Source organism: Anas acuta, chromosome 12, assembly GCF_963932015.1.
Source record: "Anas acuta chromosome 12, bAnaAcu1.1, whole genome shotgun sequence".
Taxonomy (NCBI): domain Eukaryota; kingdom Metazoa; phylum Chordata; class Aves; order Anseriformes; family Anatidae; genus Anas; species Anas acuta.
In genome coordinates this window covers 9,652,286-9,678,388 of record NC_088990.1, presented here as the reverse complement: position 1 = coordinate 9,678,388, position 26,103 = coordinate 9,652,286, and the positions used below count along the sequence as shown (strand labels likewise).

At 34.5% G+C, this 26,103-nt stretch overlaps 1 protein-coding gene across 1 annotated transcript in view; it reads left to right on the top strand.

The window, feature by feature from the left end:
- The window catches only part of EFL1 (elongation factor like GTPase 1), a 70,624-nt gene that overhangs the window by 35,798 nt on the left and 8,723 nt on the right, over window positions 1-26,103 (top strand). Inside the window, exons 16-19 of the mRNA XM_068695214.1 lie at window positions 14,828-14,959; window positions 16,842-16,989; window positions 18,638-19,638; window positions 23,504-23,688. Of these exons, the coding sequence (XP_068551315.1) occupies window positions 14,828-14,959; window positions 16,842-16,989; window positions 18,638-19,638; window positions 23,504-23,688 (1,466 nt within the window). The remainder of the gene's footprint in view (window positions 1-14,827; window positions 14,960-16,841; window positions 16,990-18,637; window positions 19,639-23,503; window positions 23,689-26,103) is intronic.

The window sequence follows — 26,103 nt, the reverse complement described above, 5'->3', positions numbered from 1 at the left end:
TCTACCTCAGCTTTGCTTTCTGACTACCTTGCTTGTCTATCCCCTGCTAATAAAAGAGGAGTATATAGGAATATTTTAGTTAACAATAAACTAAGCAAATCCCAGAGCCCTTCTACTAGCTGGCATTGTTTATGCAATATAAACCACTAATCCACAAGGGCAATTTATTTGAAGGTCTTTTAAAATTGTGCTAGAACACTTCCTAATCTTAGTCAGTCCTCCTGTGTAATCAAGAAGGAAGCAATATACGTTTTCACACCCACGTGTGAAAAATGTTTATTGTATTGTGTAATAGTTAGTGCTCATAATATACAGCATTCTTGCAATAAGTGCTGCAAATGGCTCTGAAATGCCTCTGTGGCTAGTTCAGATGCACAAGCAAAAGTCTCTTATTACTTTGTGTATTTCTCTTTTGCTTCCTTTTGTCTGTTGTCACCAGAACTTCTTCAAGGAGTTAGAAAAGCAGGAGAGGGTCACAGCGAGGGCTTGGGAGTGTGAGGATGACCAAAATGTAATTCATTTTGCACATAATCTCCCTACACGTGAGCACAGTTGAAGAGAATTTAAGTCCTCTGTATAAAAAATGGGAAGGTTGCAAGTCAAGAGATTCTTAATAACGGCTGTTACAGTGAGTTATTTTCTAAGTACTTTCTTGAGATTTTGATGTTGTTTCATGCTTCAAATTAAATTGCAAAAGTGTTGTGAGGGTTGTTTGGCCTGTATCAGGGCGTGAGTCATAAAGTTGGCTTTGTCTGGCTTGTGAACTGTGGGGGGGAGTTAAGGCAGAGCTATATTTAGGAGTCTCAACTGATGTCAAACTGAGAAGCACTGCTAAACAACAGTGTTAAAGCGGCAGCACTGAATAGTTTAGCCTCAAAGTTTAGGTTGTGTACCGCTGTTTATCATTTGGTAATTAAGTGGAAAAGCTTGTATTTACTCTTCTGTAGAGGTTGCAAGCCAAGCAGCGCAAGTGTAAACTCCATTTGTACTTGGCTAGTAATAGCTATTCTAAGTTCATTGTAAAAACTGTATGAATTGAGAATAGTAAGCATAGATAAAGCTTCTTGTGCACCTTCTTACAAGTTTCAAAATTTACATTTGTATACATTTTTTATCTATAAAGAATTGAATTGTTTTATTCCAGTCGTTGATGATAGGCAAGAGTGATGTTTAATGGGCTACTGCTTTTGAGTTTTTGTCTTAAGGTGCAGAACAGCTGCTGACTTTGCTCAACAGTATTTTGAAATTTTGGCATTGATATCTGGAATCAAATTTAAATACTTTTTGTATCTAATTAAGAATAAAAGAAATGTAGGTTTTTTTCTAACACATTTTTCCCTACTACCATATTCTCTTCAATGAGGTGTGCTATGTATTTGATTTTAAAAATGAGCAGCTCCATTTTCTAAGGCTGCACTCCTGTCAAAAGTGTTATAGACTCTAGTGAAACTTTGTGTTCTGCAGCTGTTCTTTGTGAATCCATGTTTGGTAGGTAATTCACTTAATTTGATAGTGTTTTATATTGGCATCTTTGGTTCTGGGTTTATCCGTGTAAAGGCAGTGAGATCTCATTATAAAAATTGAGTAATGAATTTAAGGACCCCAGATGAGAGCTTTTCCTTCCAGAGAGGAGACATTTCTGTCATCCTAATGAGTTTGAAGCAGGCAGGTTTTTCAGTGGTGCTTGATGTTGGTTTGAACATACTGGACTTGAATGTAGGCAGGCCTAAACCGAGACAGTATACTTCTGGAGGAGAAAAAAAAAAAAAAAAGAAAAAAACCACTCAGAATGTGTATATTGTATATTTGATTAAGTTAATGTATCGAGGATAAGTCAATTTATTTGTTGCTATCTGTTTAAGCTTCACTGGCTAAAGTACCCTCATTGCCAACTCTGATAGAAATCTGTTTCAGTGACTAATTCTACTTCTGAAAAATGTTACTGAGGAACAAATACTCAGTTAAATACTTGGATATTTTGCAAGTGTCATATGTTAAAAATTGTACAAATAATGCTTTGTGCAATGTTAAAGTTTTTTGGTTAACAGTTGTGTGTTGCATAACTGTGAACCCATAACTCTGAATGGAAATGTGAACCTGCTGGTACTTCTTGTTATATCAGTTATTGTATTTAAATACCAGCAATGACATTCACACTGGTTCCCAAGTCTTTAGCCTGATGGAGCTGCTGAGTGCATTCTAATGGCAGCCTGCAGGATTCATTGATGCAGAGAGCTGTGTATTGAGAAGCATGCAAAAGAGGATCTAAAATATATGAAACGCTCATGGTTTTGTTTTTGAGAACTTTTTCCACCAAAGACTAGTTGTTTTATGGCAATTTCAAGAAGCAAGTTCTCTGAGCAGTGGCCTTAACACAGCCTGAATTCCTGTGGACTGGTGTCCTTAAAATCCTCATCGTCCCTCTCAGCTACTCCCACCCTCCAGTTGTGCATGTCCCAGTTGGCCAGCCAGGATGTGCATGCTGGTCGCCAGGCAGCTGCTTCCAAGCAGGATATGCAATGAGCATGTTTTGCCTTTTTTTTTTTCTTAGTGAGCTTACCAATTTTGGTCTCCCTTCAGTACTCAGCCATTGATTTTTTACATAACTTGTGGAAACTTAATTATATCTGAACCCTCTCCTCTCAGTCACGGTTAAACTTAGTGGAAGTTGACAACATGTAGAAAAGTTGTTGAGGGGAGACTGTGTGATTACAGGAGTTGCGTTTACTTTGGAAAAGAGACGGAAAACTTGTGCCATTTTTAACGAATTCTTTTGTATACATAATCCCGTCAGGAAGTATGACATGCTGGGTTGGAAGCACTGCTTCTCAACCGAAGAAAGTCATTTCAGTAATCAACCATTTTTAATAGAAACAAACCATTTTCAGTAGAGATGAAAAGCATATACCAGAACTCTTCCAAGGCATTTAAAGCTGATACCTAGCAGTGGCAAGTGGCCACGTTTCTTTTGTTCGGTAAAGCAGCTGACGTGCTGTGTTTTACTTTGTGTTGAAGCAGCAGCCGAGTGAGTGCTGGAGCTTGTGGGTGATACACGATGCCGCATCTGCGGGCTGCTCTGTGTAGTCAGCAAAACGTTTGCCAGCCTGATCTGGTTTCAGAGGGGGTGGCAGTGAGGCGTGGAGACAAATTTTACTTGTTTCAGGACCATGTTAGCTCCACAGGGATGGGCAGAAAAGGGGCTTTAACCCAGTTTTGTGACAGATTGTTAAACCTCGTCTCCTGATTGGCTTCATCATGCCATAGGAGTCTCCCTCTTACTAATGTGATGACTTGCTTTTTGTACAGCAGGGCATTGTCTTTTACAAATACATTCATGCTTTGTTTCTTGAGGGAGTGAAAATTGGGTGAGATGGAGAATTTGCCTTTTTATTAGGTTAATTTTATTCTGTTTATTTAGTTTTCTGAATTGGATCAGCAAGAGTCTGACAAATGCTAGTGCTGGTGCTAGGAAAGCCAGAAATGGGAGTCAGGACTCCTCTTTTTGCTGGCAACTGGCTGTTCAATCATCTCTAGCTGGATTTCAGGTGGCATTCTTAGACTCTGCCTTCTGGAGCTGGAGCTCTTCCCCTTCTGTCCTTTAATGCAAATGAAGTGGCTGATGTTGTTACTTGTGAAAAGGAAATTAAACATGAAGGGTTTTTCAGATGTGCAGATGATATAAAGTTCCCAGCTCCCTTCCCGGTATCTTCTGTCAGTCTCTGTTCATGCCTGTTTTTAACAATTGAAGAGAGCAATATTGTGGATTTTATCACTTCACGTAGACTGATAGGATGTAAGTAAAATTAAACCATGGTAGTGACTCTTTTGTAAGGTGCATTAAAAATCAAGATCAGTTCTATTTAATTTCTTTCCTCCATTTTGAAATAAGGGAGCGTTTTAAAGCCCAATTCAATTATGTGGTGTTCTGAGGTATCCTAAAGAATTCTCTTATCTTTGAAATGATCTCTTTGGTATATTTTTTTTCCCATTTTCTTGTCGACCTAAAGTTAATAAAAGTTAACATGTTAGGAAGATAATATTTTAGGAAGTCAAAGTTGCATGGACTATGAAATACAATAATAATACATTAATTGAAGCAATGAGAATATAGGGGAAAACTGGCAATCTTTTATCCTTTTGAAAAGGAGCTGAGATGATAAGGATTAACAGTCTTATTTGCTAGGTATTTTTATTTTTAAATATATGGTTTTGATATGTTTAATCTGCATAGAGGCAGACTGTCAGAAATATTTAACGTGAAGTAAAATTCATTATTTAAGTATTGTTTAGGTTTTGTGGAAAAAAGAGAATTTTTATCATTGTGACAAAAACTTGTTCTGCTAACATGTCATTACTGTAGATAGAACATTTTCTCCAGAATTGTATTATTTTGTATTTCTTAGGTACTTTTGTCATTGATTCATGTGTGTATTTTGAGATAACTTTCTGGAATTCCACCTTTACTTTTCACTAAACATTTTGTCACTATTCCAGATACATCTTATTCAAGGTATATAGAGCAATCTCCTTTCAATCTGAGATCAATATTTATGTCCTAGTCATCTGTTGGTGTGTAGCAAGAACTTTTTTTGTTGTGTGTCTGAATGCATTTCTGTTCATTTTGGAATTTATTTTGCTATTAAACAGAAATGCATAATAAATAATTTACTATTAGCAACTTCCTTGGTTGTTGATATAACAAATGTAATTAAAATATTCCCTGTTACCTCTCATGTCATTTATTTGTACACCCATTATGTCAAACAGGCCTAATTCAAGGCATTGGAAAGGTGCTTTCTTCTGTTAGAATCCTTCTTCTAATTATTCCCCAAAATATTTTTGCTTGTAACTACAAATGAGATATTTAAAGGCTTCTTTTAACTGTAAGTCAAATTGTATATTATTTATATTACCCTTTATAGTTCCTGAAATTCTCATGATTGTAATTAAAATAAACATCAACTTTTGTATAATGTAGACTGAAATAATCCATTATTCATAGTACTTTGGAACATTTCAAGATGTATTTCCCAAAGCAACAAAATAAGAAACAGAAATCATTTATAGTCAAATGTAGTGGGGTGTACGTGGGGATTGCCTTTCATGGAGAGCATTAGGCATTGGGTCAGGTCTTGCAAAATTGAATTTTAATTAGTTACCTGCATGTCTTACAAGTTAACAGGATAAATGGTCAATGCCTCAGTAGGGCATTTCCCACAGGATATTTATTATACACATTTGGTAATCGGTATGCTGCTTCTGCTTGCAATGTCTGAAATACCCAATAACTGATTGCTCTATCTTTGCATTTAATTGATACATTGAATGACAAAGGTCTCATTATTTTTTTTAACTGGTGAAATGTAAGTCAGGTACATTGGGATCCTACAGTTAAATTCTAAAATCCATCACAAGAATGAAGAAATATTTAATGAGTTTTTAAACTACCATTGTCTTTTTTAATTGGCACTTCTTGTAGTAGTTTCTAAATTCCCTATGTACCTTGGATATGTAATGCAGAACTTGTAGCAATATGTTCACGTAGCATTTTCTAGGCAAACATGACAAAACCTCCAAGACTTACACAGATTAAAATTAATTCTTTGCAAGATCAGTGCCTGAAGGCCTCATTAATTTTAACACCACTTATAATTGATTCTGGGGAGTAACAGATGTTACTTATTTTATAATCTACAGTTTAAGAAAACAGTATACACATGAAGTCTGCCCGTTTTCAGGACACATTATTAAAACTGAATAAAAAATAAAATGGGATTTTCTCTTACGGGTCAGTTGGTTGTTAGCCAATGCTATAGCTTCTGATTTTATAATCAGAAATCATTTGCTGTTGTGGATCTGTTAGCTGAAATAAGTTATCTTGCTCTGTTATGGAAAGTGTTGGGTCAAGAAACTAGGAGAATTCAATTTGCTATTGTGCTAAAAACCTTAATGAACTTTAGATCTTCACTCGCTTGTGTCTTGCCTCAAATATTCTGATTCAAAAAAAAAAATGAAAATAGTGTACCTTCCCAGTGACTACTGGGAAAATAAATACTTGAAATATATTTATTTTGTAGTCAAAATGAATTTGACTACATTTTGAAATATAATCCATCACTTTTTGATTAGTGTTAAACACTTACCTTGCTGTCTCAGAGTACAATTGTTTCCTCTCTCGGGCTCTGGCTGCTGTCTCCCCTTTACCTGTCTTTTAAAGTTCTATATGTATTTCAAGGTAGCTGAAAAATATTTCAAGTATTTTAATAGAGTAAGATGAGAAGTGATGGTTTTGATTAATAATTTTATTGTCTAATTTATAATCATGTTACAAAACCAAGAAAATAAGATCTTATCTTAATAGATTTCCAGAACTGAGCATGTTGGTATAGTTAATGTTATTAATAGTGGCACTGCAAAAATGTTGAATTAGATTTTTCTACTTTTTAAATGAACCACTGTGATTCATTCAGTGAATCAGAGGGGCTTATTTTAAAGTACTTGGAATTTTATCCCTTTATATTTCCAAAATATAACCAATATAAACTATGTATTTGCTGGAGGACTTTTGGAGCATAGAGACTTGTCCTGTTCTTCTGATACTTTGAATCTTTTAGTGTACATACCTTTTGTAATCCTAATTGGGTGCTGATATCAAGCTTAACTTCTACTAAACCTAAATTCAAGCCTAAATTCTGCTAAACACTTCAACTTTATCTTTTGAAATCTTTTTTTTTCTTCCTGACATTTTTTTTCCATGGATAAAAATTATTATCTATATATCATTATGTGCAAGCCACCTTCGTGAAGGGTCATTAGCTCCATCTTCTTGGCTTCTACTAAGCAAATATTAGCATTATAGTTGAAGTCTTGGAGAGTTTCATTATAGGAGTTACAAATGAAAGATGTGTCTTTTTATTATTATTATTATTTGAAATACTTTTCCCATTTAACCAATGGAAATCATCAGGAGATAACCAGCGTCTGTTTATCAGTATGACAAAGTCAGAATGCTTTCTAGAAATAAACAGTTTCAATTAAGACACATTTCTCATTTCAAAAAAAATGTATATTCTCTTCTGAGTAGCTCAGTTAGGGCTCTGTTTTCTGGAAGGCTTTCTTCTTCCTTAGAGGATGGCTGAGCAATTTTTTTCTCTTGCATACGATGTGCCATACGAATTGAGCTTATCTGTTTTCCAGTACATTATGCAATTTAATGGATTTATTTACTAAAGCACATTTACTACTACTACAATTAAAAAAAAAAAAAAGTCAACATTTCAAAGGGTTTTTAGATTATTAAAGTAAATACGTTGGAACAACCTTTCCTAAATTCCATTTGTTTGGGACAACTGTGCTGAACTGTCTCTGAAGTTCTGGTTGTCATTTAAAAAAAAAAAAAAAAAAAAGTACATTCAGATGTGCTGCTGTCAGGTCAAATTAAAATCATTTATTCAAAGTAATTATAAATCTGAAATTTGGTTTATGTTTCAGAGACCCTTGAAGACTTTTTGTGTGGTACTAAATGCTTTCCACATGCAGTAATGGAAGTGTTAATTTGATGTACAGGCTAAGTGAAGTTAGTTCCAGGGCCTATGTTGTCACACGATGTAAAGATCTGTCCACATACTTACTGTTGTTTGGTATTGCTGCTTTTAAACGATGTCAAGTTGAGCTACTATGTGTGAAGGAATTACGTGTGAGCTGGAACAAAGTATCTGTGCTGCTGAGTAGATCTAACATTTTTATGAAGTCACAAAAGCTACAATTGGCTATCTGTGTCAAGAATGTTTTGTGATTAAAAGGTTCAAGTAACTTATATTGGAATAAAGTTTTGTTTTGTTTTGGTTTTTGGTGAAACTACGAGGCAGCAAATAATTGCATCATTTTCATAACAAGTAAAGAGGAATGCGGCAAGGTTACAGATCAAAGCATGACCTTTCTTTCTAAATTTCCATACTAAAATTAAGTTCAACCATAACTATTTAAAAATCAGGATCATTTACTTTAGATCTGAACTCCAAAAATTAGTATGGCTTGACAAATGAAGTAATTTTGTAGCAAAAGAAAAACATCATTATCTGAAATACTTTCATCATCTTTATTTGTTTCATTAAACAAGTTAAGGAAATCAATACTTCATTTTGACTATACCTATTTGTAAACACAGAAATCAGATTTGGAATGTGAACTGATTTTAGTTTAATTCTGTTTACTTTAAAGCAAATTTGTATTTTAACAAGTAAATGCCTGACTTTAAACAAGGACTGTGTGCTGGTGGGTCTGCTATCCATTCACTTCATTGCTTTAAAGACATTACTGTTTAATGTAAAGGGTTGGGTTTTTCATTTGTTTTTGTTTGTTTGTTTATAATTTCCTTAATTGTTTTATTCTAGCCTGAGAAATTGTAGGAAATACCATAATTACAATTGTCAGCTCAGTCAGCAGTTTGGAAATGTGTATATTATCATGCAGTCTAAATGTATAATCAAGTATATGGTATTTTTTTCCAAAGAATCTCAGCGCAAGATAAATGATGGGTGTTTACTCATTATATGTATTTGCAGTCCTCTTTGAAACTATAATCTTGCAATGGGAAATTTTAGTGGAATGTGCGTTAGGTCACTTTATTGCTTTCCTTCCATTTTCTTCTAAAAGCAGACATAAAGTTTCCTTCTTTGAACTGCTGGTCTTTTTTTCCTAGAAGAACGCAATGGACTGTCCTGGTACTTGTTTTACTGCTCAGTGATTCAGCAGTAAACCATCGAGATGCTTCTTGTGTCAAAAGGCACTTATTGCATTTAATATCCTATTGCATGATTGTGTCCCTTGGGGAGGGAATTTTGATATAACATTTTTAATAATGTAGCTGAGTTTTCTTTCATCTGATCAGAAAGTTACGCTAAATTTACCCTCAGACTGTTGTGAGCCTAGAAGGAAAACTACAATAAAACTACGAATTAACTCCTTTGTATTGAGGAACTGAATTGAAGTGTCTGCTTGCTAATCCCTAGCACATTTAGGTAGATTTTATAGGTAATTTCTTTGAAACTCATGAAGAAACTAGGACAGACACTTCTAAAGTCTATTGGATTCTAGTGATCTTTAGAGACTGAGCTGAAGGAAAACACATTAGGAAAGAGGAAATGTAATATAAAAAAATGTTGAATTATCTTTTCATGTAAAGTGATTAGAAAGTACTGAGAACAGCTAAAATTGTGCAAATACTCTACAATATTCTGGTTTTTGTACAACCGATTTCACTCTGCTCAGAAGCAAATATGAACAATTGAGAGGGAAGTGCACAATTACAAGAGGAGATGAGGAGGCTCACCGGCAATCTGTGCTAACATGTGGACTGTATTATGGAAAAAGTTGATGAAATCTCAACTAGAATGTAGTCTGTGTCTTGATTTACATTCCCTTTTCTTCCAGAAACAGTTTTTAATATAGAAAGGTCAAGTTCTGCCCTTAGATGTTTCTCTGCAGTGCCCATGAGACTCAAGAGAAACATGCTTTAAAAATCTCATGCAATAAATGTATAATACAAGGCATTCTTAAGCCATAGTAGCTACTTACTTGTCCAAACTCCCTACAGTTACCATCATTTAATCCCAGTAATTTGTAAAACATTTTACAATATCTTGAATATAAAAGGCATGCTATTGTATCTGAATTTACTCCTACCGAATATCAATTCCAGCTTGCAGAAGTCTTTTTTTTTTTTTTTTTAGTTAGTAGTGGAAAGATAGATATTGATGCTTAAAGTGTACATGGGAACCATGAACCAGTATTAGTCATTCTAATAGGTAATTGTGTGCTAATGGTATAACGTTTTTCCAGGCTTATTGTAGGTAATGGGCAAAGGAGAATTCTGTAGATAGATTTGAAAGAGAATGATAATTGGTATGGAGCTACTTTCATTAATTTCTTGATGAGTTTAACATTATTTGGCAAATATACTTTGCCCTTCTCTTTGTTTTAGTTGGCTTTTAGCCTATTTATCTTAAGGAAAAACTGAAAATGTCTAAGAGTAAGTAGTATTTTTAAGGTGGGCTTGTGAATTTATTTCCTCATACACAGTTTTAAAAGCACCTTTAAAAAGTATTTATTTTAAAATGTCTCTCACCAGGGAGAAAAAGATATTTGTTTTACAGTCCAAAGAAGATTATAAAGGTCTTGCTTTCTCTAAACTCCCTTTGAAACAAAGGGCACGTGCTAGTTTTTAAGATTCCAGATTGTGTAGTTTTACAGAAGTTTGCATCACACCTCTTAGCTGAATTATGAATGAGCTTGCATGGCCTTTCTTCACTGATGCATAGTGCAGTGCCTGGAGCATTTAAACCAGGAGGCTTTGCAAATTGTTAAGTCTTAATCTCTCTAAACAAACAACGTTGATAAGAAATGATATATGTCAGTGGAGACAGAACCTTACTGGGAAGATTAACTTTAGCTCTTGGCTTTACTTAGCTCCTTACAGTGTCAAAGCTCGATGTGTCTCCATTCCAAAGCAGCCAAGGATTCTTAAGTGGTGATATCATCAGTAAGAGAAGATAAAGATCCACTGAACTGATGTGTTGGGGCTAGTAACAATGTGGCAGAAGTTAAAATTTAAACAACTTTCATTCTTCTTTGTTTGATTTTTTACACTGCAAATTGAATGATTTCCTTATCTGATTGAAAATGTTATGCATGGTGCGGGTGTCTGCTTCATTTTTTGCATCTGGGAAGAACATTAAATGCTGAATATTTCTACATCAAAAGAAACTAATTACATCTATCTTGAAATTGATCTATTATATGTTCAGATCTTTAGAACTGAATTCAGCTGGAAGAGTGTACTTCATCTTTAAGGGCTGCAAAGTTAGTGTCTAATTCATGCTGGTTACAAGGAGGACGCAAAAAACAAAAAGTATATAGAGACTTGTCTTAAATCTACTTCATTGATGATTTCAGTCATTATGTCCTTATCTATTTCTATCATGTTTTTATCTTGTGGTAAAAACACTGGTGATGCTTACTTGATTTAGTATTCTTATCTTCTAGAGTGAGTAATAGTTATAAAGGGCTCAACAAAAGAAGGACCTTTATGAACCTAACATTCTCCATCTGTGTAGGCATAGTCCCTGATGCACACCATAATTTGGTCTACTTTTAAATGACAAAACTGAACTCAGAATATCTTCCTTAATATGATTTTATAGGCTCATAGTATGTTCCTTGTCTATTAACAGGGAATCTTAACTTCAGTAACTATTTTCTACCTGTGGATTAATAGTTACTTCTGAAATAAGAACTTACAAATTTTGATGGATGTTTGTTGGTGGTCACTGAGGAGGATTTATCAGAGTAATCTGAATATATCTGTATCTCTGTAAAAAGAAAGCATCAAGTTACGTTTCCTTAAATGTGGATGATGATCATGACGTATGCTCCCAACAGTCAGTTTGGTAAACAGCTGTGTGTAGGTTTGGCTTCTTTAAGAAGAGAGAATTTGTAATCTTTTTAAAAACGTAAATAATTTCAATATTTACAAAACATTTTGAATCTTGCCTGTTTCTTTAAAAGCTGGTGTCAAGTTCCTACTAGTTCCTACTAGTGCTACTCTGTCAGGGTGTTTCCATCTTAGCACCTGGAGCCAGAGCCCTGGAGAGTGGTATTTTTTCGGTGTCAGTTTTTATTGAAATACAGTAGAGTTCAGGTCCTATGTTACTTTAGTGAAATGTAGTAAGTGGGAATGCTTTTTCAAAACAAAAATATTATTCTGCAGCAGGAGCAAGCATTTAGATCCAAATTAAAAAATAATCCAGTCTGATACTTACTGTAAAGTCTCATATGGCATCCCTTAGTAGGCTTGACTTTGCAGCATGGGTAGCATGCTGAAAAAAAAAAAAGATATATACAGTAGTAATTTTTTAGTAGGTATCACTTCTTGTCATACATTACAAAATCTGTAAAAGTTATCTTACTGGGTGGAAAAGACTTACTACCAAGTACAAAGTTACACAGTATATAGAAAAATATGTGAAATTTCCAATAAGGCATTTTTAATAAATTGTCTTTTAAGTTTACACACTCCCCAGAGGAGTCAGAACTAGCATTTTCTTTTGCACAGAAATTAGGTGACATACCACAGGCAGAGTTAATAAAGTAAAGAAGTTTCCTGATCAAAAATTCCTATAGATACTGTAACTCTAGTTTCTCATAAAAATAAATTAAACCAATCTGCAACAAACTGCCTAATGTCATATTTATTTAGCAGTGTGACAGACTGTGTACTTCGTAGGCTGGATTGTTCTTTGAGAGATGACTATTCAAAAGTACTTGCAGTGCTTTTTAGTACTTAATTCTTAGCTAACCAAAAACATAAGAGCAGTAGCTTTTCTCATCTTCCTTGCTTAGGCATTCTGTTCTTCTCTTTGGTTCCTTTCTTTTTGAAAGTTAATTTACAACAAAAGAAAAGTGAAGCAAAATGGTTGTGTTATAGTGACATATTTCTTCAAGGGCTGAACAGGATAAAACCTTAAACTTATGTTTGCTTCCCGTTTTTAACTTTGGAATGGCTTTTCTAAGTCTATTCAACTAGGCAACATTAATATGCACTTGAGATCTGTGATGTCCAGTAGAATGTATAAAATTCAGTGGGAATAAACAGTAAGTAATATATCAGCAAAATAGCAGAATTCTTTCATTGTAATTTTATATGGTACATTGGAATTAGTTATGCTACATCTTCATGTAATATTATTCAGAAAATATGTTAGCAGTTGCTTTTAATTATGTAATGCAAAAATTGCCGAAGAAGTTTTAATATTTATAGTTTTTTTTCCAACATTCATTACCAATAATTTCTAAATTAAATAGATTATCAGGGTTGGACACTGCTGTATGCTAGCTCACACAGTTAAGCAATTAAAGGTTGTAAACTTAATCGATTTTATTGGAAAGTGGGAGATCTTTTGAATTTTAGCATGTTACTCTAGCCAGACAAACAAAATTTTATACTTTCAAATGTAAAACAAAAGAGTAGACGGATTTAAGTTTTCTTTAAGGTAATAAGAATATTGTAAAATCTGTCAAGACTGAGTCTGTCTGAAGTAAGATTTGGTGGCTTGATTTCTCTGGTTCACATTACACTGTGAAAAGAAGCTGTTCACCTCCCACTCTAAATCATTTTCTTTTTACCAGCTGGAGAAGCTCAGAATAAAACTGACCATCCCTTTACTCAGTCCCTAGTGATGGTGATGATCCAGCATTTGTTTTTCATTCAAACCACATGTTGAATAAGTGAAAAAGAGGAAATACATGCTGGTCATAGGTCAGGTGCAACACAGAGTTTATACAGATTTATTTTCTTTGTAGCATCTGCTATTCTGCATTTAAAGCCATTGAATGTTGTTCTGCTTCCAGTTATTTTTGAAGCAAGTTTTCTTAAATAGTGACATTTTAGATTTTGGCATATCCTACTGGGCAGACACTTGGCCTTTTTAGCTGTAGAAACAGCCTGATTCTGCAGATAACTCTGCAGCAGACAGGCTCTTCAAAATTTAAACTCCCTCATGATCTCATAGGGTGGAAGCTGACTCCCTTTGTTTCTGGCCTCAAATAGAGAAGACCAAGCCAAAAAAGAGCCTGGAACAGAATTAGGGTGATAATGGAGGGCTGGGGTTAAGAGCTTCTCTGCTTTTCCTTACTCTGGTATGTAAGGGAGAGCAAGGAGCAGGGAGCACGAATCCCTCCCTGCAATCTCTAAATGCAAATTTAATTTTTAAGGGGGTACTGATTATGACCTAAAGGTTTCAGTTTTCTTGTAATAAGTTACATGTGCATTTAATTTATACTCCAATAGAAGTATTGTAATGCTCGTTGCATACGGTTGAGGGAAAATCAAGAGAAATGACTACATGTATCAATATCAGCTTTATTTGTTATCTTTATTATTCACCCACTTGTGGTAGTGTTTTTATAGCTCTGACTAAATTATAAATGATGTTCTGTTATTTAGGAATTTGAAGGCAATAATTGCAAATTACCTGAAATGTGCAGGCAAGACAATACTAAACATGCACTTACAGTAGCTGTTTTGCAGAGTTATAGCTAGTATTTTTTCTATATATTTTCTTATCGCTACAATTTAGGCTGTTATTTCCAACTTGCCTGCTTTTTAAAATACATTAGGGTTAGAATTGATAGCTTGCTATCTGTGAATTTAATTTTACAAGATGAAAGTTACAGAAAAGGGGAATCCTAAATGGATGGGGGTTAAGCATTCTTTACAATAGGAGTAATTAGCACTAGAGGAGCTTGCTGAGAGAGGCTGTGGAGTGTTTATCATTGAAGGTTTTTAAAACTTTACTGGACAAAGTCCTGAACAACCTGATCTAACTTTCAAGTTAGCCCTGCTTTGAGGTGGAGGTTGGACTAGATGACGTTGACCTCTTGCAATCTAAATTTTTCTAAGTTTAAACCACCAAAACTAAGTCTGAGCTGTACAAAGGTTTGAGCATTTTACAAGTGGAAAAAGTCCTCATGTTCTTTCTTTTCTTGAGTTTATATTTTAAAAGCATGCATTTAATAAGCAGAGGGAAAGCAGTAGGAACTGTGAGACTGAATATCAGATATCACACCAGAAACTTGAGTATTCAGATTGCGCACATATATTTTAACAAATAGTTTATAGTAAAGTTTATAGTTTTGAGTAAGGAGTTTTTAATTCTGATTTTGTAATTAGAATATTTTTCTTTCTCTTTTTTGACATTTATGATCACTTTTAGTCTCTTTTCATATGACACTATATTTTTTGTTCTTTTTTCCCTGCAATTTCTATTAGGAATAGGAGGCCTCCAAGATGTTGTGCTAAAGTCTGCAACTTTGTCAACTTCACCAGCTTGTCCACCATTTACACCTCTCAACTTCGAGGCTACACCAATTGTGCGAGTAGCTGTGGAACCAAAACATCCAAGTAAGTTTTAAAGGAGAATTCAATGTGATAGCAATTCAGCTTTCCACCCTTGGTGATGCTATTGATTGAGTTAGTTTATGATCTATCCATTAAATCAGAGATCAGTCCAGTATAAACCAAATATATGTTATCTAGATGGCATTTTATTGTCCTTGTGAATTCTAGCTGGTTTGCTCATGTCTCAGTAAGTGGGGACATACAGATGCAGTTATTGTGCTTTTTGTGGTCTTTTTAGCTGTATCACAAGTAAGACACTATGTGACACTAAAATTTCAGTATTCGTTTACTGTGAAGGTAAATATACCTTTGGGTTTTTCACTTTTGCTGATGTTCTTCTATGCTATATCATCAAACTCATGGTACAAATTTGCAGTATTGCTTCTAATTGATTTCTGACCCCTGCCCCCATCCGTAGTGTATCTCTGTATTTCAATTTCAGTCCAATTTCCATTTCTTATTGTTAGTAAAACCAAAATAATTGTCTTCCTATTTAAGTACAAAATCCACTAACATTAAAATTGCATTATTTATTCATTTGTGATAGGACAGCCTAGCAGCTATTCGTCCTAGGTATATGAGTAATGGGTAATCATATATTGCACATCCTTGTTTGTTAAAGCAGTTCTAAAAGTATTGAGTTTCTAGTTGTAGTGAGTGTGATATTAAGTTGAAAATGGTACTGGAATGTAACTACTGCACAATTTTGGTGTTTTCTCTCTTTTTTTTTTTTTTTTTTCCCCTTAAGGACATTAAGTCTTTACATCATTAATGTCTCCTTCCTGGTAACTTCTAAATTGTATGATTTGAGTGTGGTTTGAAGTTGTTAGAGAGACAGAAGTCTCAGAGTAGCTATACCTGTAAAAGTTTCCTGAAAATCAGCTGTTGGTTGCGGTATCAGGAAGATAAGCAAAATTAGGCCATGGCAGGCAGAGCTTGAAAGTAATCAATTGTTCAGTGAGCTGCATATAGTCTTCATGAGGCTCTAGCATGTCATCCCACGTGTGTGCCTGTATGGTTACCATAAACTCTAAAAGAAAGAAAAGCTCTTCTTCCTTCTCAGGGTGGTTAAATGCAGAGTACGAATGTGAAGCTCTTTGTTTAGCTATGATGGCCATGTAAAATGACACTGTTTTTTTTTTTCTTGTTTATTTTTTATGTCTGGTTTTATTTTCTATGTCTGGTTACTTTTCTTTTATGCACTCAGAAGCTTAGCATTAAATATATTTCTTTTAATAGCCTCCAAGTGAATGACAAGTATAATGTCACTCTTTCTTCTGAATATGAATATGCATTCCTAGTAAGCTTGTGGATATTCTTTACCCCATATGTAAAATAAGAAAAAGGAAACATATTTAGTTATATATATATATATATTAATTATGAAAGGCTGCTGACATGCTGGTTTTGTGCATAGATACACAGCTGTGACTGTTCATTTTTCACTAACTGTAAGGCAACTCTTTTTAAACATCTTTGTTTTAGGGATATCTGTGTTTTAGTTCACTGAAAACTGCACACATTCCTGATCTTTTTCCCCTTTTCAGGTTATAATAGCATTAAATTTTTTCAGTGGCTTCCAGACAGTTTAAATCCTCCTTGTACTTCATTCACTCTTTCATGCCTTCTAAGTAGTTCATATGGGGGATGGTATACTAATTCTATTGTAAACTCCATAAAATAAAAACGAGCAATCCATTCAAATGCATACCACAGTTATGATTGTATAATGTGAATTTTGTTATCAGTACCTAAATTCTTGGTGACAAACTATAGTTATAGCTTATATCTTCAGTTGATGCTGTTACTGTTTTCTCAATATAAGAATATCTTACTTCAAGTGTTCCTTTAGTATTGTTGTGTTAATAATACCTTATTTTGCCAGGTGATATGCCTCAACTGGTGAGAGGAATGAAGCTTTTAAACCAAGCTGATCCGTGTGTCCAAGTTTTAATCCAGGAGACAGGAGAGCATGTGCTAGTGACAGCAGGAGAAGTTCATCTTCAGCGTTGCTTGGATGACCTGAAAGAAAGGTTAGAGGTGCTAGGAGGAAGGAATATTTTTTATTAAGTAACTGTGCATTGTATTTCTTTGACAGTTTGATGCATCTGTCTTTGATTTATATTTTGGTAAAAGAGCAGCCTAATCCACCAACAGCTTTTACCCTTGGTTCGTAAGTGTATCTTTTCTAGTTATAAAGTTACATGCAGTTGGGCAAAATTGACTTGTTCCCCATTTTTAGGAAATTTAAGCACCTTTTGAGCACTTGAAAGAAGTTATAAATTGCAGTAGCTTCAAGATTCCAATTAAGAACACAATATACAATTGGTACAAAATAAAAACTTTGAGGGGAATTAGGTCTGGCAACTGAACTCTCAAAAATTAGGAAACAACAAGATAAAAATTATATGTGCATGCTCTTATCCTGTTCCTTTGCACTTGGCACTGATTTTTGAAAATGTTAATCTGTGCTCTTACTCATGACCATGGTTTTTCAAACCATAAATGAATACATGTAGTTTCTTACAATGTTTCTTCAAATGGTGAAAGAACAGTAGTCTGTACAGTCCTTTCCTGTATCTTATTTACAAAAAAAAATATCTGTGATACTTCTGTTTCATGTGTATTTACTGCCAAAAACCAAACTTGGTGATAGATGATTGATTGTCTCTCTTACTGTGCCCATATCACTTTTAGTTAATATCAGACAGTGCTAGCTTCCTATGGAAGTTAGATTGGATCACTTAAAAAATTGAATACATGTTCTTACTGTTATCCTCATTATTACCTAGTGCAACATGTTTCTACCACTTCTTAAAACAGATGTGCTTTTTATTGAAACACCTCATTGGAATATAATATGTCAGAATAAAGACAGTTGTGTCTTCAGCAGCAGTTAGCATAGCATTTTACCCCAAGATGTGTAAATGCCTTTATATTGACAATGGTCCAACTCTTGACTAAATATTTAGTAAAATAGTTGTTATTGATAATTGATGGGAAAAAAACTGTTCAGCTTACACAGTGCTGTGTCTTTTTGGAACATCACGCTGTAAGAACAGCTGTGCTAGTTCAAATCAAATGTCCATCTAGCTCAGAGTCATGTCTCCAGCAGAGTGGCCTAAAGCAGATGTCTGGGGAAGAGTAAAATTAAAGTAACCATATGAAAAAAATCCCCTGCTGATACTTTCCTGGACCTTAATCATTTTCAGTTCAGGGACAGTTCAGGCCCTGTTGTGGTTTGGTTATCAGTTGATCCCTGTCAACCTTCCTTATACCCCTCATGATTTTGTAGACCTCTGTCATATCCTTGAAACATCTGAAGACTACTTGTACTTTCATACCTTTGATCATCCTTATTCTCATTTTTTTTCTAGTTCTATTATATTTCTTTTGAGGGGAGAGAACAACAGTACATAGTTTTCAAGATGTGAGTGAACCAGTGATTAATCCAGTGGCATGAGTGTTTTTTCTTTTGTTTTACTCTGTTCCTTTCTTTTTTGAAGTACATGATGTTTTTAGGACTTTATGAGTTTGAAGTGCATTATCTGGTCATCTGTCTTGTAGTCATATTTGTTCATGAAGATCTGTTTCACGTTAAGGCCACTGTCTTACCTTCCTCCTCCCCCATTTTAAAAGCAATTTTAAAATTTAAACTAATCTTAAAACTTTGTTTTATAGGTTTGCAAAGATAGAGATTAGTGTATCAGAACCTATCATTCCATTCCGAGAGACAATAACAAGACCTCCAAAAGTCGATATGGTAAATGAAGAAATAGGAAAACAGCAGAAAGTTGCCGTCATACACCAAACAAAAGAGGAGCAAAATAAAATTCCTGAAGGAATTCAGGTTGATTCAGATGGGCTTGTTACAATATCTACTCCCAATAAGCATGCTACTCTCAGCGTAAGAGCAGTGCCACTTCCTGAGGAGGTAACTCGACTTCTTGAAGAAAACAGTGACTTGATTCGAACTGTGGAGCAACTCAACACATCTCTGAATGAAGATAAAAAAACTCATGAGATAAATCAGAAGACTATCGATAGGATCAAGGAATTCAAGCAAAAATTAGAGCAAAATCTGCAGGGAAGAAAGTGGAGAAATGCTGTCGATAATATCTGGTCGTTTGGACCACGGAAGTGTGGGCCTAATATCTTGTTATATAATTTTGAGGGCTACACAAAGTCTGTGTGGCAGTGCCTTGGGAATGGTGTGAAAGAAACCAGCAAATACAGAGACTTTGACAACAGCATAGTAAGTGGATTTCAGCTGGCTACACTTTCAGGTCCCATGTGTGAAGAACCCCTTATGGGTGTGTGTTTTATAGTGGAAAAATGGGAAATTAGTAAGGTTGGAGAGATGCTGTCAACTAGACGTCAAGATTCAGGGGAATGTGATGCCGTAGAACAAAATGAAGATACTGTTTCTTTAACAAGCAGTTGTACAGTTGAAGTCTGTGGTGAGAATGAACACCAGGACAGCAGTGAAAGTGTTCCGAAGTCACCTGAGAAAGTTAGTAAAAACAAGGGAGAAATTTTACTTGCGGATTGTTATGGTCCTTTCTCTGGACAACTGATTGCCACCATGAAAGAAGCTTGTCGTTATGCTTTGCAAGCAAAACCACAGAGGCTTATGGCAGCAATGTACACATGTGAAATTATGGCTACTGCAGAAGTTTTAGGTAAGAGAAAACAAACCTTTGTCAAGAACTTGTTTTCTGAACATATATAGAATCTGACTGAATCAGAAAGTAGAACTAGATTAAAAGATTTGCCTGATTTTTTTTTGTAGTTATCTAGTAGATTTCTACAATGACTCTGTGAAGTTTGTGGTATTTGTATTCTGACTGAAAATTCTGAATTCTATCTGAAACATGCATAAATAAGATCACTAAATGTTTTTGGAAGTGCAAGATACAAAATGTTGCCTTCTTATGAAATTTTGTAATATCAACTTCAGTAGGTAAACACATACAACAACATGGTGTTTCCTATTTTAAACATCATTTTTATGAAGAAATATGAAGAAATGTGTCCTTTTTGTGAAATAAGTACAGAATCTAAATTAGTATATGCCAAGTCAGTGTGGCTTAAAACTGATGTTTTAAGCTAATTTAATAATTGACATAGGAGTAAATTAGGAAAAACATAGAATCTTAAATAATTATTACAGTCCAGTTGATAGATTTTCTTGCTAACATTGGCATCCTTCTGGTATGCAAGTTGCTCATTTTGCAAACCCAGTGCATACCAGCTTTGTGTCACTTATTACCTTACCACTCGCACCTACTTAAACTTGTTTTTATGACCTACTTATAACACCACTTAATTTACTCTAACATTTGTTCGTGGAGTTTTCCGTGGGAGTTTCTTGCACGCTGAATTTGATCCAATATATTGAGATTTTATTTAAAACTAATTTCCGTTGTGTTTAAGCTATCAAGAAATTTACTTTGAGCATACTACTCATTACAGAAGTAATAGTACACCCCACACATAAAAATGAAAGATTTGGTTATTTGTTGTAAAAATCTGTTGTCATGCACACAAGCATGATAACAGTTACATAAAATAAATTGGTCTGCACAGCAATATTTACAATTGTATGTTGTGAAAAGAAATGGCTTTGGATGAGCAACTGTTTTGTACAGGTTTATGATCCTGTGTTTTTTTTGGGGGTGCTCTTTAGTAGGCCTGGCAAAAGGCAGTTGACATGATAAAACATTGGCTTTTTTAACTTTAGTTCTTTCAGTTGGTGTTCCATACATTGATATTGATATTGTTTTCATTTTGCTGATGTGAGAGATAACTAGTTGGGAAAGGATTATAATAGGCTCTGTTGTGGCTTTTGTTTTTGGATTTTGTTAGCTATGCTCGTGTCCTTATTCAAAACATAAAAATAAAATTAAGCCCTAGATCACAGCGCTCTAGGAGGCAAGGCACTTCATGTTATCTCTAACTTGTGTAAGTGAAAACACACAAATTCCAGAATGGAAGAGCAGCTCCTTCTTCCCTATTTGCTGTGTTTATGTTCACCTATAGATTCTTGCAAATTATGAACCCACTGTACTTCCACAGTATTTCTATCCGGTATGAAACTATGAAACTTTTTTTTAAACATAGGGAATGCAGAAATTGTTTAGCATTTTCCCTTGACCTACTGAAAAATGCTGCAGTATAATAAAGTGCTGAACAGGACTTAAATATTTAAGTAGCTGAGCATAATAAATCTTCAAAGCAAGTCTGTTATGTACAGATTTATTCTGTATGTTGCAGCACCGTGAAGCTGTTTTAGAACAGCTATTGTTGTTTTCAAAGTAACTGATTTTTGAATGAAAAGTTCTTTTACCATTCCTTGGGAATTGGTGCTGCTAAAACTGCACATTACTTCAGCTAATTAGTGTAGAGGTAGAACTAGTATTTCTTCAGTACACTGCAGCCTTACCATAGTGGTAAAAGATCTCATATAACTTCTTTGTGATAACATTAACTGAGACAATACTCCAGACTACTTGGATGAAATACATGTAGCTGAAAACCATTTAGTAAGATAAATACAGTGTCTTCTGGGTTTTATGTTTTGGAAGAGCAGTCTTCAATGAATTATGGACAGAAAATATGTTCATCTAAAGTGCTTTGTGATAAATGTTGCCTTATCTCATGAATATGTTTTCAAAGTTTTCTAAGTCCTACTTAATTAGAAAAATAAATATTATGAATTATAACATTAATAACCTATAAAGTGGTTTTGGACTTACTTGCTTTAACAAATAGCTTTAATATATACTGTGTGGTTCATTCACACTATATAAACAGTGACCATGATGTGATGTTCTTTTCAAAGTGCATGTTTAACTTGAATTTTAAAGCAGTATATGCTAAGTAACAGACACACTGAATTGTGAGCTGTGCTTATATATGACCTTTTCATAGCTGAGAATTTTCCATTCTCCCTGAAATTTTCGTAGGCTTGAAATCGTTGAGTTATGTGATCAAAGACTATAGATGCACAGCAAACTCTCTTCAGCATACTTCTCTTCAGCACACTTTAATCTTTTCGTCATTTGAAATATAAAATCTTAAGTATTTCCTCAATTTCCTCACAAGCAATAAGAAGACTACTGTGCATAGTAAAGGTGAAGTTCAGTCAGAGGAACAGGGAGGAGGTCCTGGGAAGGGCATGAGCAGATAAAAATCATCAGTGATAGCAGAAAGAATACTTCAACCCACGTTTTATTAGAAAAGTACAAACTCTGTAATGATTGCTACTGAACTGATGCTTCATTACCTATATCTGACAAGAAGATTTAACTGTACTAGCTATGTGCTTGTGCTAAAATTCCTGATCAAGGACCAGGTCCTATATTTAAAAAATAAAAAGAAACAAACCCATGCCAACTATTCCTGTGGTATCCCACAGAAGACTTAAATTGTATATGTAAATCAGTGTGTGTGACTGTAGTATTTAATAGTATCTTTCTGTCAAGTCAGAATAGCTGGAAAGTATTATGATAATGCATTATTACCAGAAAGAGACAATTTTGCCCAGCTGTTTAAAAGCTACCAGTACACTTTAATGTATTGTTAAGTTAAATCTAATATAAAATATTGGAACTTCTTAAGAATTATTATAAACTTGTTCTTCGCTCCAAGGTACTTTTAAAATTAATTCGTACATGTAATACTTAACTAATTATTCGTATTTGTGAATGAAGGCATTCCTAAAATATTTTTTCACTATATAGCTTTTCCTGTGTTTGTGTTTTTTTGGTCTTGATCAACAAAAATGTATTTGTTAGCTTTTGTCTGAAGATCACATAATCTATAAATTTACAAAAACATTTTAAATACAGATTTACCTAATGCCTTCTGTAAAGTTGAACGTGGGTGTTTTCAGAGTTACTTTCATCCTACGTACAGTGTAGTCCAGCTAACTGGATATTTGGGCAGAAAAAAATAAATATTATCCATTATAAACTTATGGATGAATTAATTACAAAAATAATGGAATATGTTGAACATAATAAACATGTAATATATGAGATAAACAAGTTTTCTGTGATTTAGAATAGCACTGCAATCTTTGGGATACAAATACCATATAGGGATATGGTGAGTTAAACTTTTAAAGGTAGCTAAGATGTAATGTCTGAAGCACAGTAGTATTACTTAGCAGAGTTTCTTAGCTGGTAATGCTTCTCAAATATTTGCTTGTAAGAACTAAAGCAAGTTAGGCACATAATCTGGCAAAGTGCCTATTATACAATCATATGGCAATTTTTTAAAATGCATGTAGTACAAGCATTGTCTAGATTCATACAGGACTTATAATTTATTAAATATTACTCATATGGTTCTGCACATTGTACTGGCAGAGTATGTTGTTTGTGTAAATTTAATTGATTCACCTAAAATTTTACAGGAAGAATTTGAGCCAAAGAAGTGATGTATTTTACTTAATGCTGAAGTTTCCTAAGTAAATATTTATGTATATCTCTTCATGAATATAAATGTATTGGTGAGCTCACTGAAATGATGTCTTTGCAGGTCGTGTGTATGCTGTCTTGTCCAAACGAGAAGGCAGAGTGTTACAAGAGGAGATGAAAGAGGGAACGGATGTGTTTATTATTAAGGCAGTCCTGCCAGTAGCTGAAAGCTTTGGTTTTGCTGATGAAATCAGGAAGAGAACTAGTGGCCTGGCCAGTCCGCAGCTGGTGTTCAGCCACTGGGAGGTAAAAATATCTATTCACTCCATCTGTTTTGGTGATCTATTTCCTGTAGATGTGGCAGACTGGAATAATAAGCGGAAAAGGTTAAGTTTTGGTCAAGACATTTGATTAATTCCTTTTTGAAATGAAGAGGAAAAAGTACCTTTATATTGATCTTATTTGCTTTTATAGATAATGCTGTTCAAAAATGTATTTATATTTTCTTTGGATGGGATGCCTTTTTTTTTTTGTATAAACTAAGTGCTTCACGAATGAAACTGATTCTTCATAAATTTGTTTACCTAAATTTAATGTGCCTTTTTAAATTAGTTCTTTGATAAACTTGTTTGGAGTGTGGAGAGAAAAAGAAGCTACCACTAATAAAAAATGCAGCAACAAATCTAATGTATATGAAAATTATCATTTTAGTAACAGATATGTCAGTATTTTTGTCCTTATATAGTCCAACTCAACATACATTTTCATACTTAAAGGCAAAGGGAATTGATGCAATTCTTTCAAAATCAGGTCTGGTCACCGTAAATGGAGGTGTCCTCAAAATCATTCCATTTGTTCATCTTTGTCACTTAGACATGAACAGGTAAATGTGAAAATGGTGTAAAGGAAATATGCAGATGGGAAAACTGATAAGAAATGTTATAGGCTGATAGTGCACTTTTTGTTCCTATGAGGTGGAGTAAGACAAAAAACCTGAAATCAGAGTTCCTTGTTCAAGACCAAAAGAAAAGTGCATTGTAGGACTATTTGGAAGACTCCATCGAAGGAGCTGAAAATGGGTTCGGGGCAAGAGTCCAAGTATAAACTATTCATATCAATTGTTTAAAACAATTGAAGTCTAGATTTTTTTGTCTGTCAGGTATTCCTTTATTTGATGTTAGGATCATAAAAGCTTTTATAAATGGATTAGAAAATCGTACTTTATTGTTATCTTCTACTTTATTTTTGTGACCTCAAATGTCAAGTCTCTGAGTACAAACAACTACAGATTTTTGAGGTCAGTAATACTCCATGCAGTTTCCAGCTATGATCTGTTTACCTCTGTTTCTCTCCAGAGTATGTGCTGGTTTCTCACATGGTGTGTATTCTTCCTCATTTCCTGTAGCTAAAGCATCTTAATAGGATGATTTGTTAAATACTTCAATAGCAGTATTTCTTTGTTAGCCGTTGCTGTAACTGGCTTAGGAATTTTATGTGAATGTTAATTGGAAAAGGAGCATCTCTGTAAACCAGCCAAGTCATATGCTACCAAAAGAGTTGGGAATCCTTGAAACAGTAAGCTTCATCTTTCTTGGCAACACTACCTTACTGGTGTTAGAAAAAACAATGGAAACAGTGGATTTACCTGTCTTTTCACAATATTAATACTGATTTATTTCATCTTCTTGTAACCAAGACTGACTTCACAGAGACTTGAGGAAGGGAAAAATAGCAATAGAGTAAGAGATGTTAAAATAAATAAAGTAACAGAGCTACACTGAATGGAGAATAAATAAAATCAAGGCAACACCTACTGATGGTGTGTGCACACAAAAAAGACAGCAACATTTTTTTGCGTGTAGCCGGAACAGGTTAGTTCCTTCAAACCAGTGAGTATTGGCAGTATTACATACAGTAGTTTTTCCAGTTTTGGATGTTCTAATCTGAAGTGCAGCTGGTGAGGTTTTGTGGCTTAACTGGTCTTTTGTCTGAATTCTCTAATATCGGTGCCCTAAAGGAATATCAGTCAGAGGGATGTTAATTCCAGCTAACCGTTGTTCTGTGCCAGTTTCCTTAGGATTGGTGGCTATTGTGCTCCAATACTAAGCAACAACATCAACCCCTTGCCTCCATGACCTTCCCTTCTACCCCCAAACCATGACATCTGTGTTCCCACTGTCAGGTGTTACGAATTTCACATTTTAAAAAATGTTCAGACAATTGTGGGTATGCGTAGGAGATGGAGATTTGAGCAACTGGCAACATTTTCTAAAAATGTCCCTCAGGAGAAATTATAATTACAGCAGGTTTGTTAAAATGTAGTGGTAGTAGGAAAAATGGTTGTGTAAAACAGTCAGCTTTCCACCTGGCAAATCTCTTGGTGGGGAGGGATTTTTGTCACTTTGAAATTCCTGCTTATATTTTTTCTGACAAAATAAACCTTCAATTAAATTACGAGCAATGACTGTGTAGTGATGGCAGAGAGAGTGCATTTTACTCTCACATCATAAGCAGAATTGCTAAATTAATACCATTTTCAGAACCCAGTGGTAGTATGACAGAGAATCCAACAAAAATGGTTTGTGTCTCAGATCACGAGACGTTTGTGAAGCTTTTCTCTGTTTCTTCTCCTATAAACAAAACAAAATAGACCTACCAGCTTTCCAGTATTAGGTATGACTTCACAGTGTAAAGTTACTCATGAATTGTCCGCGTATATAC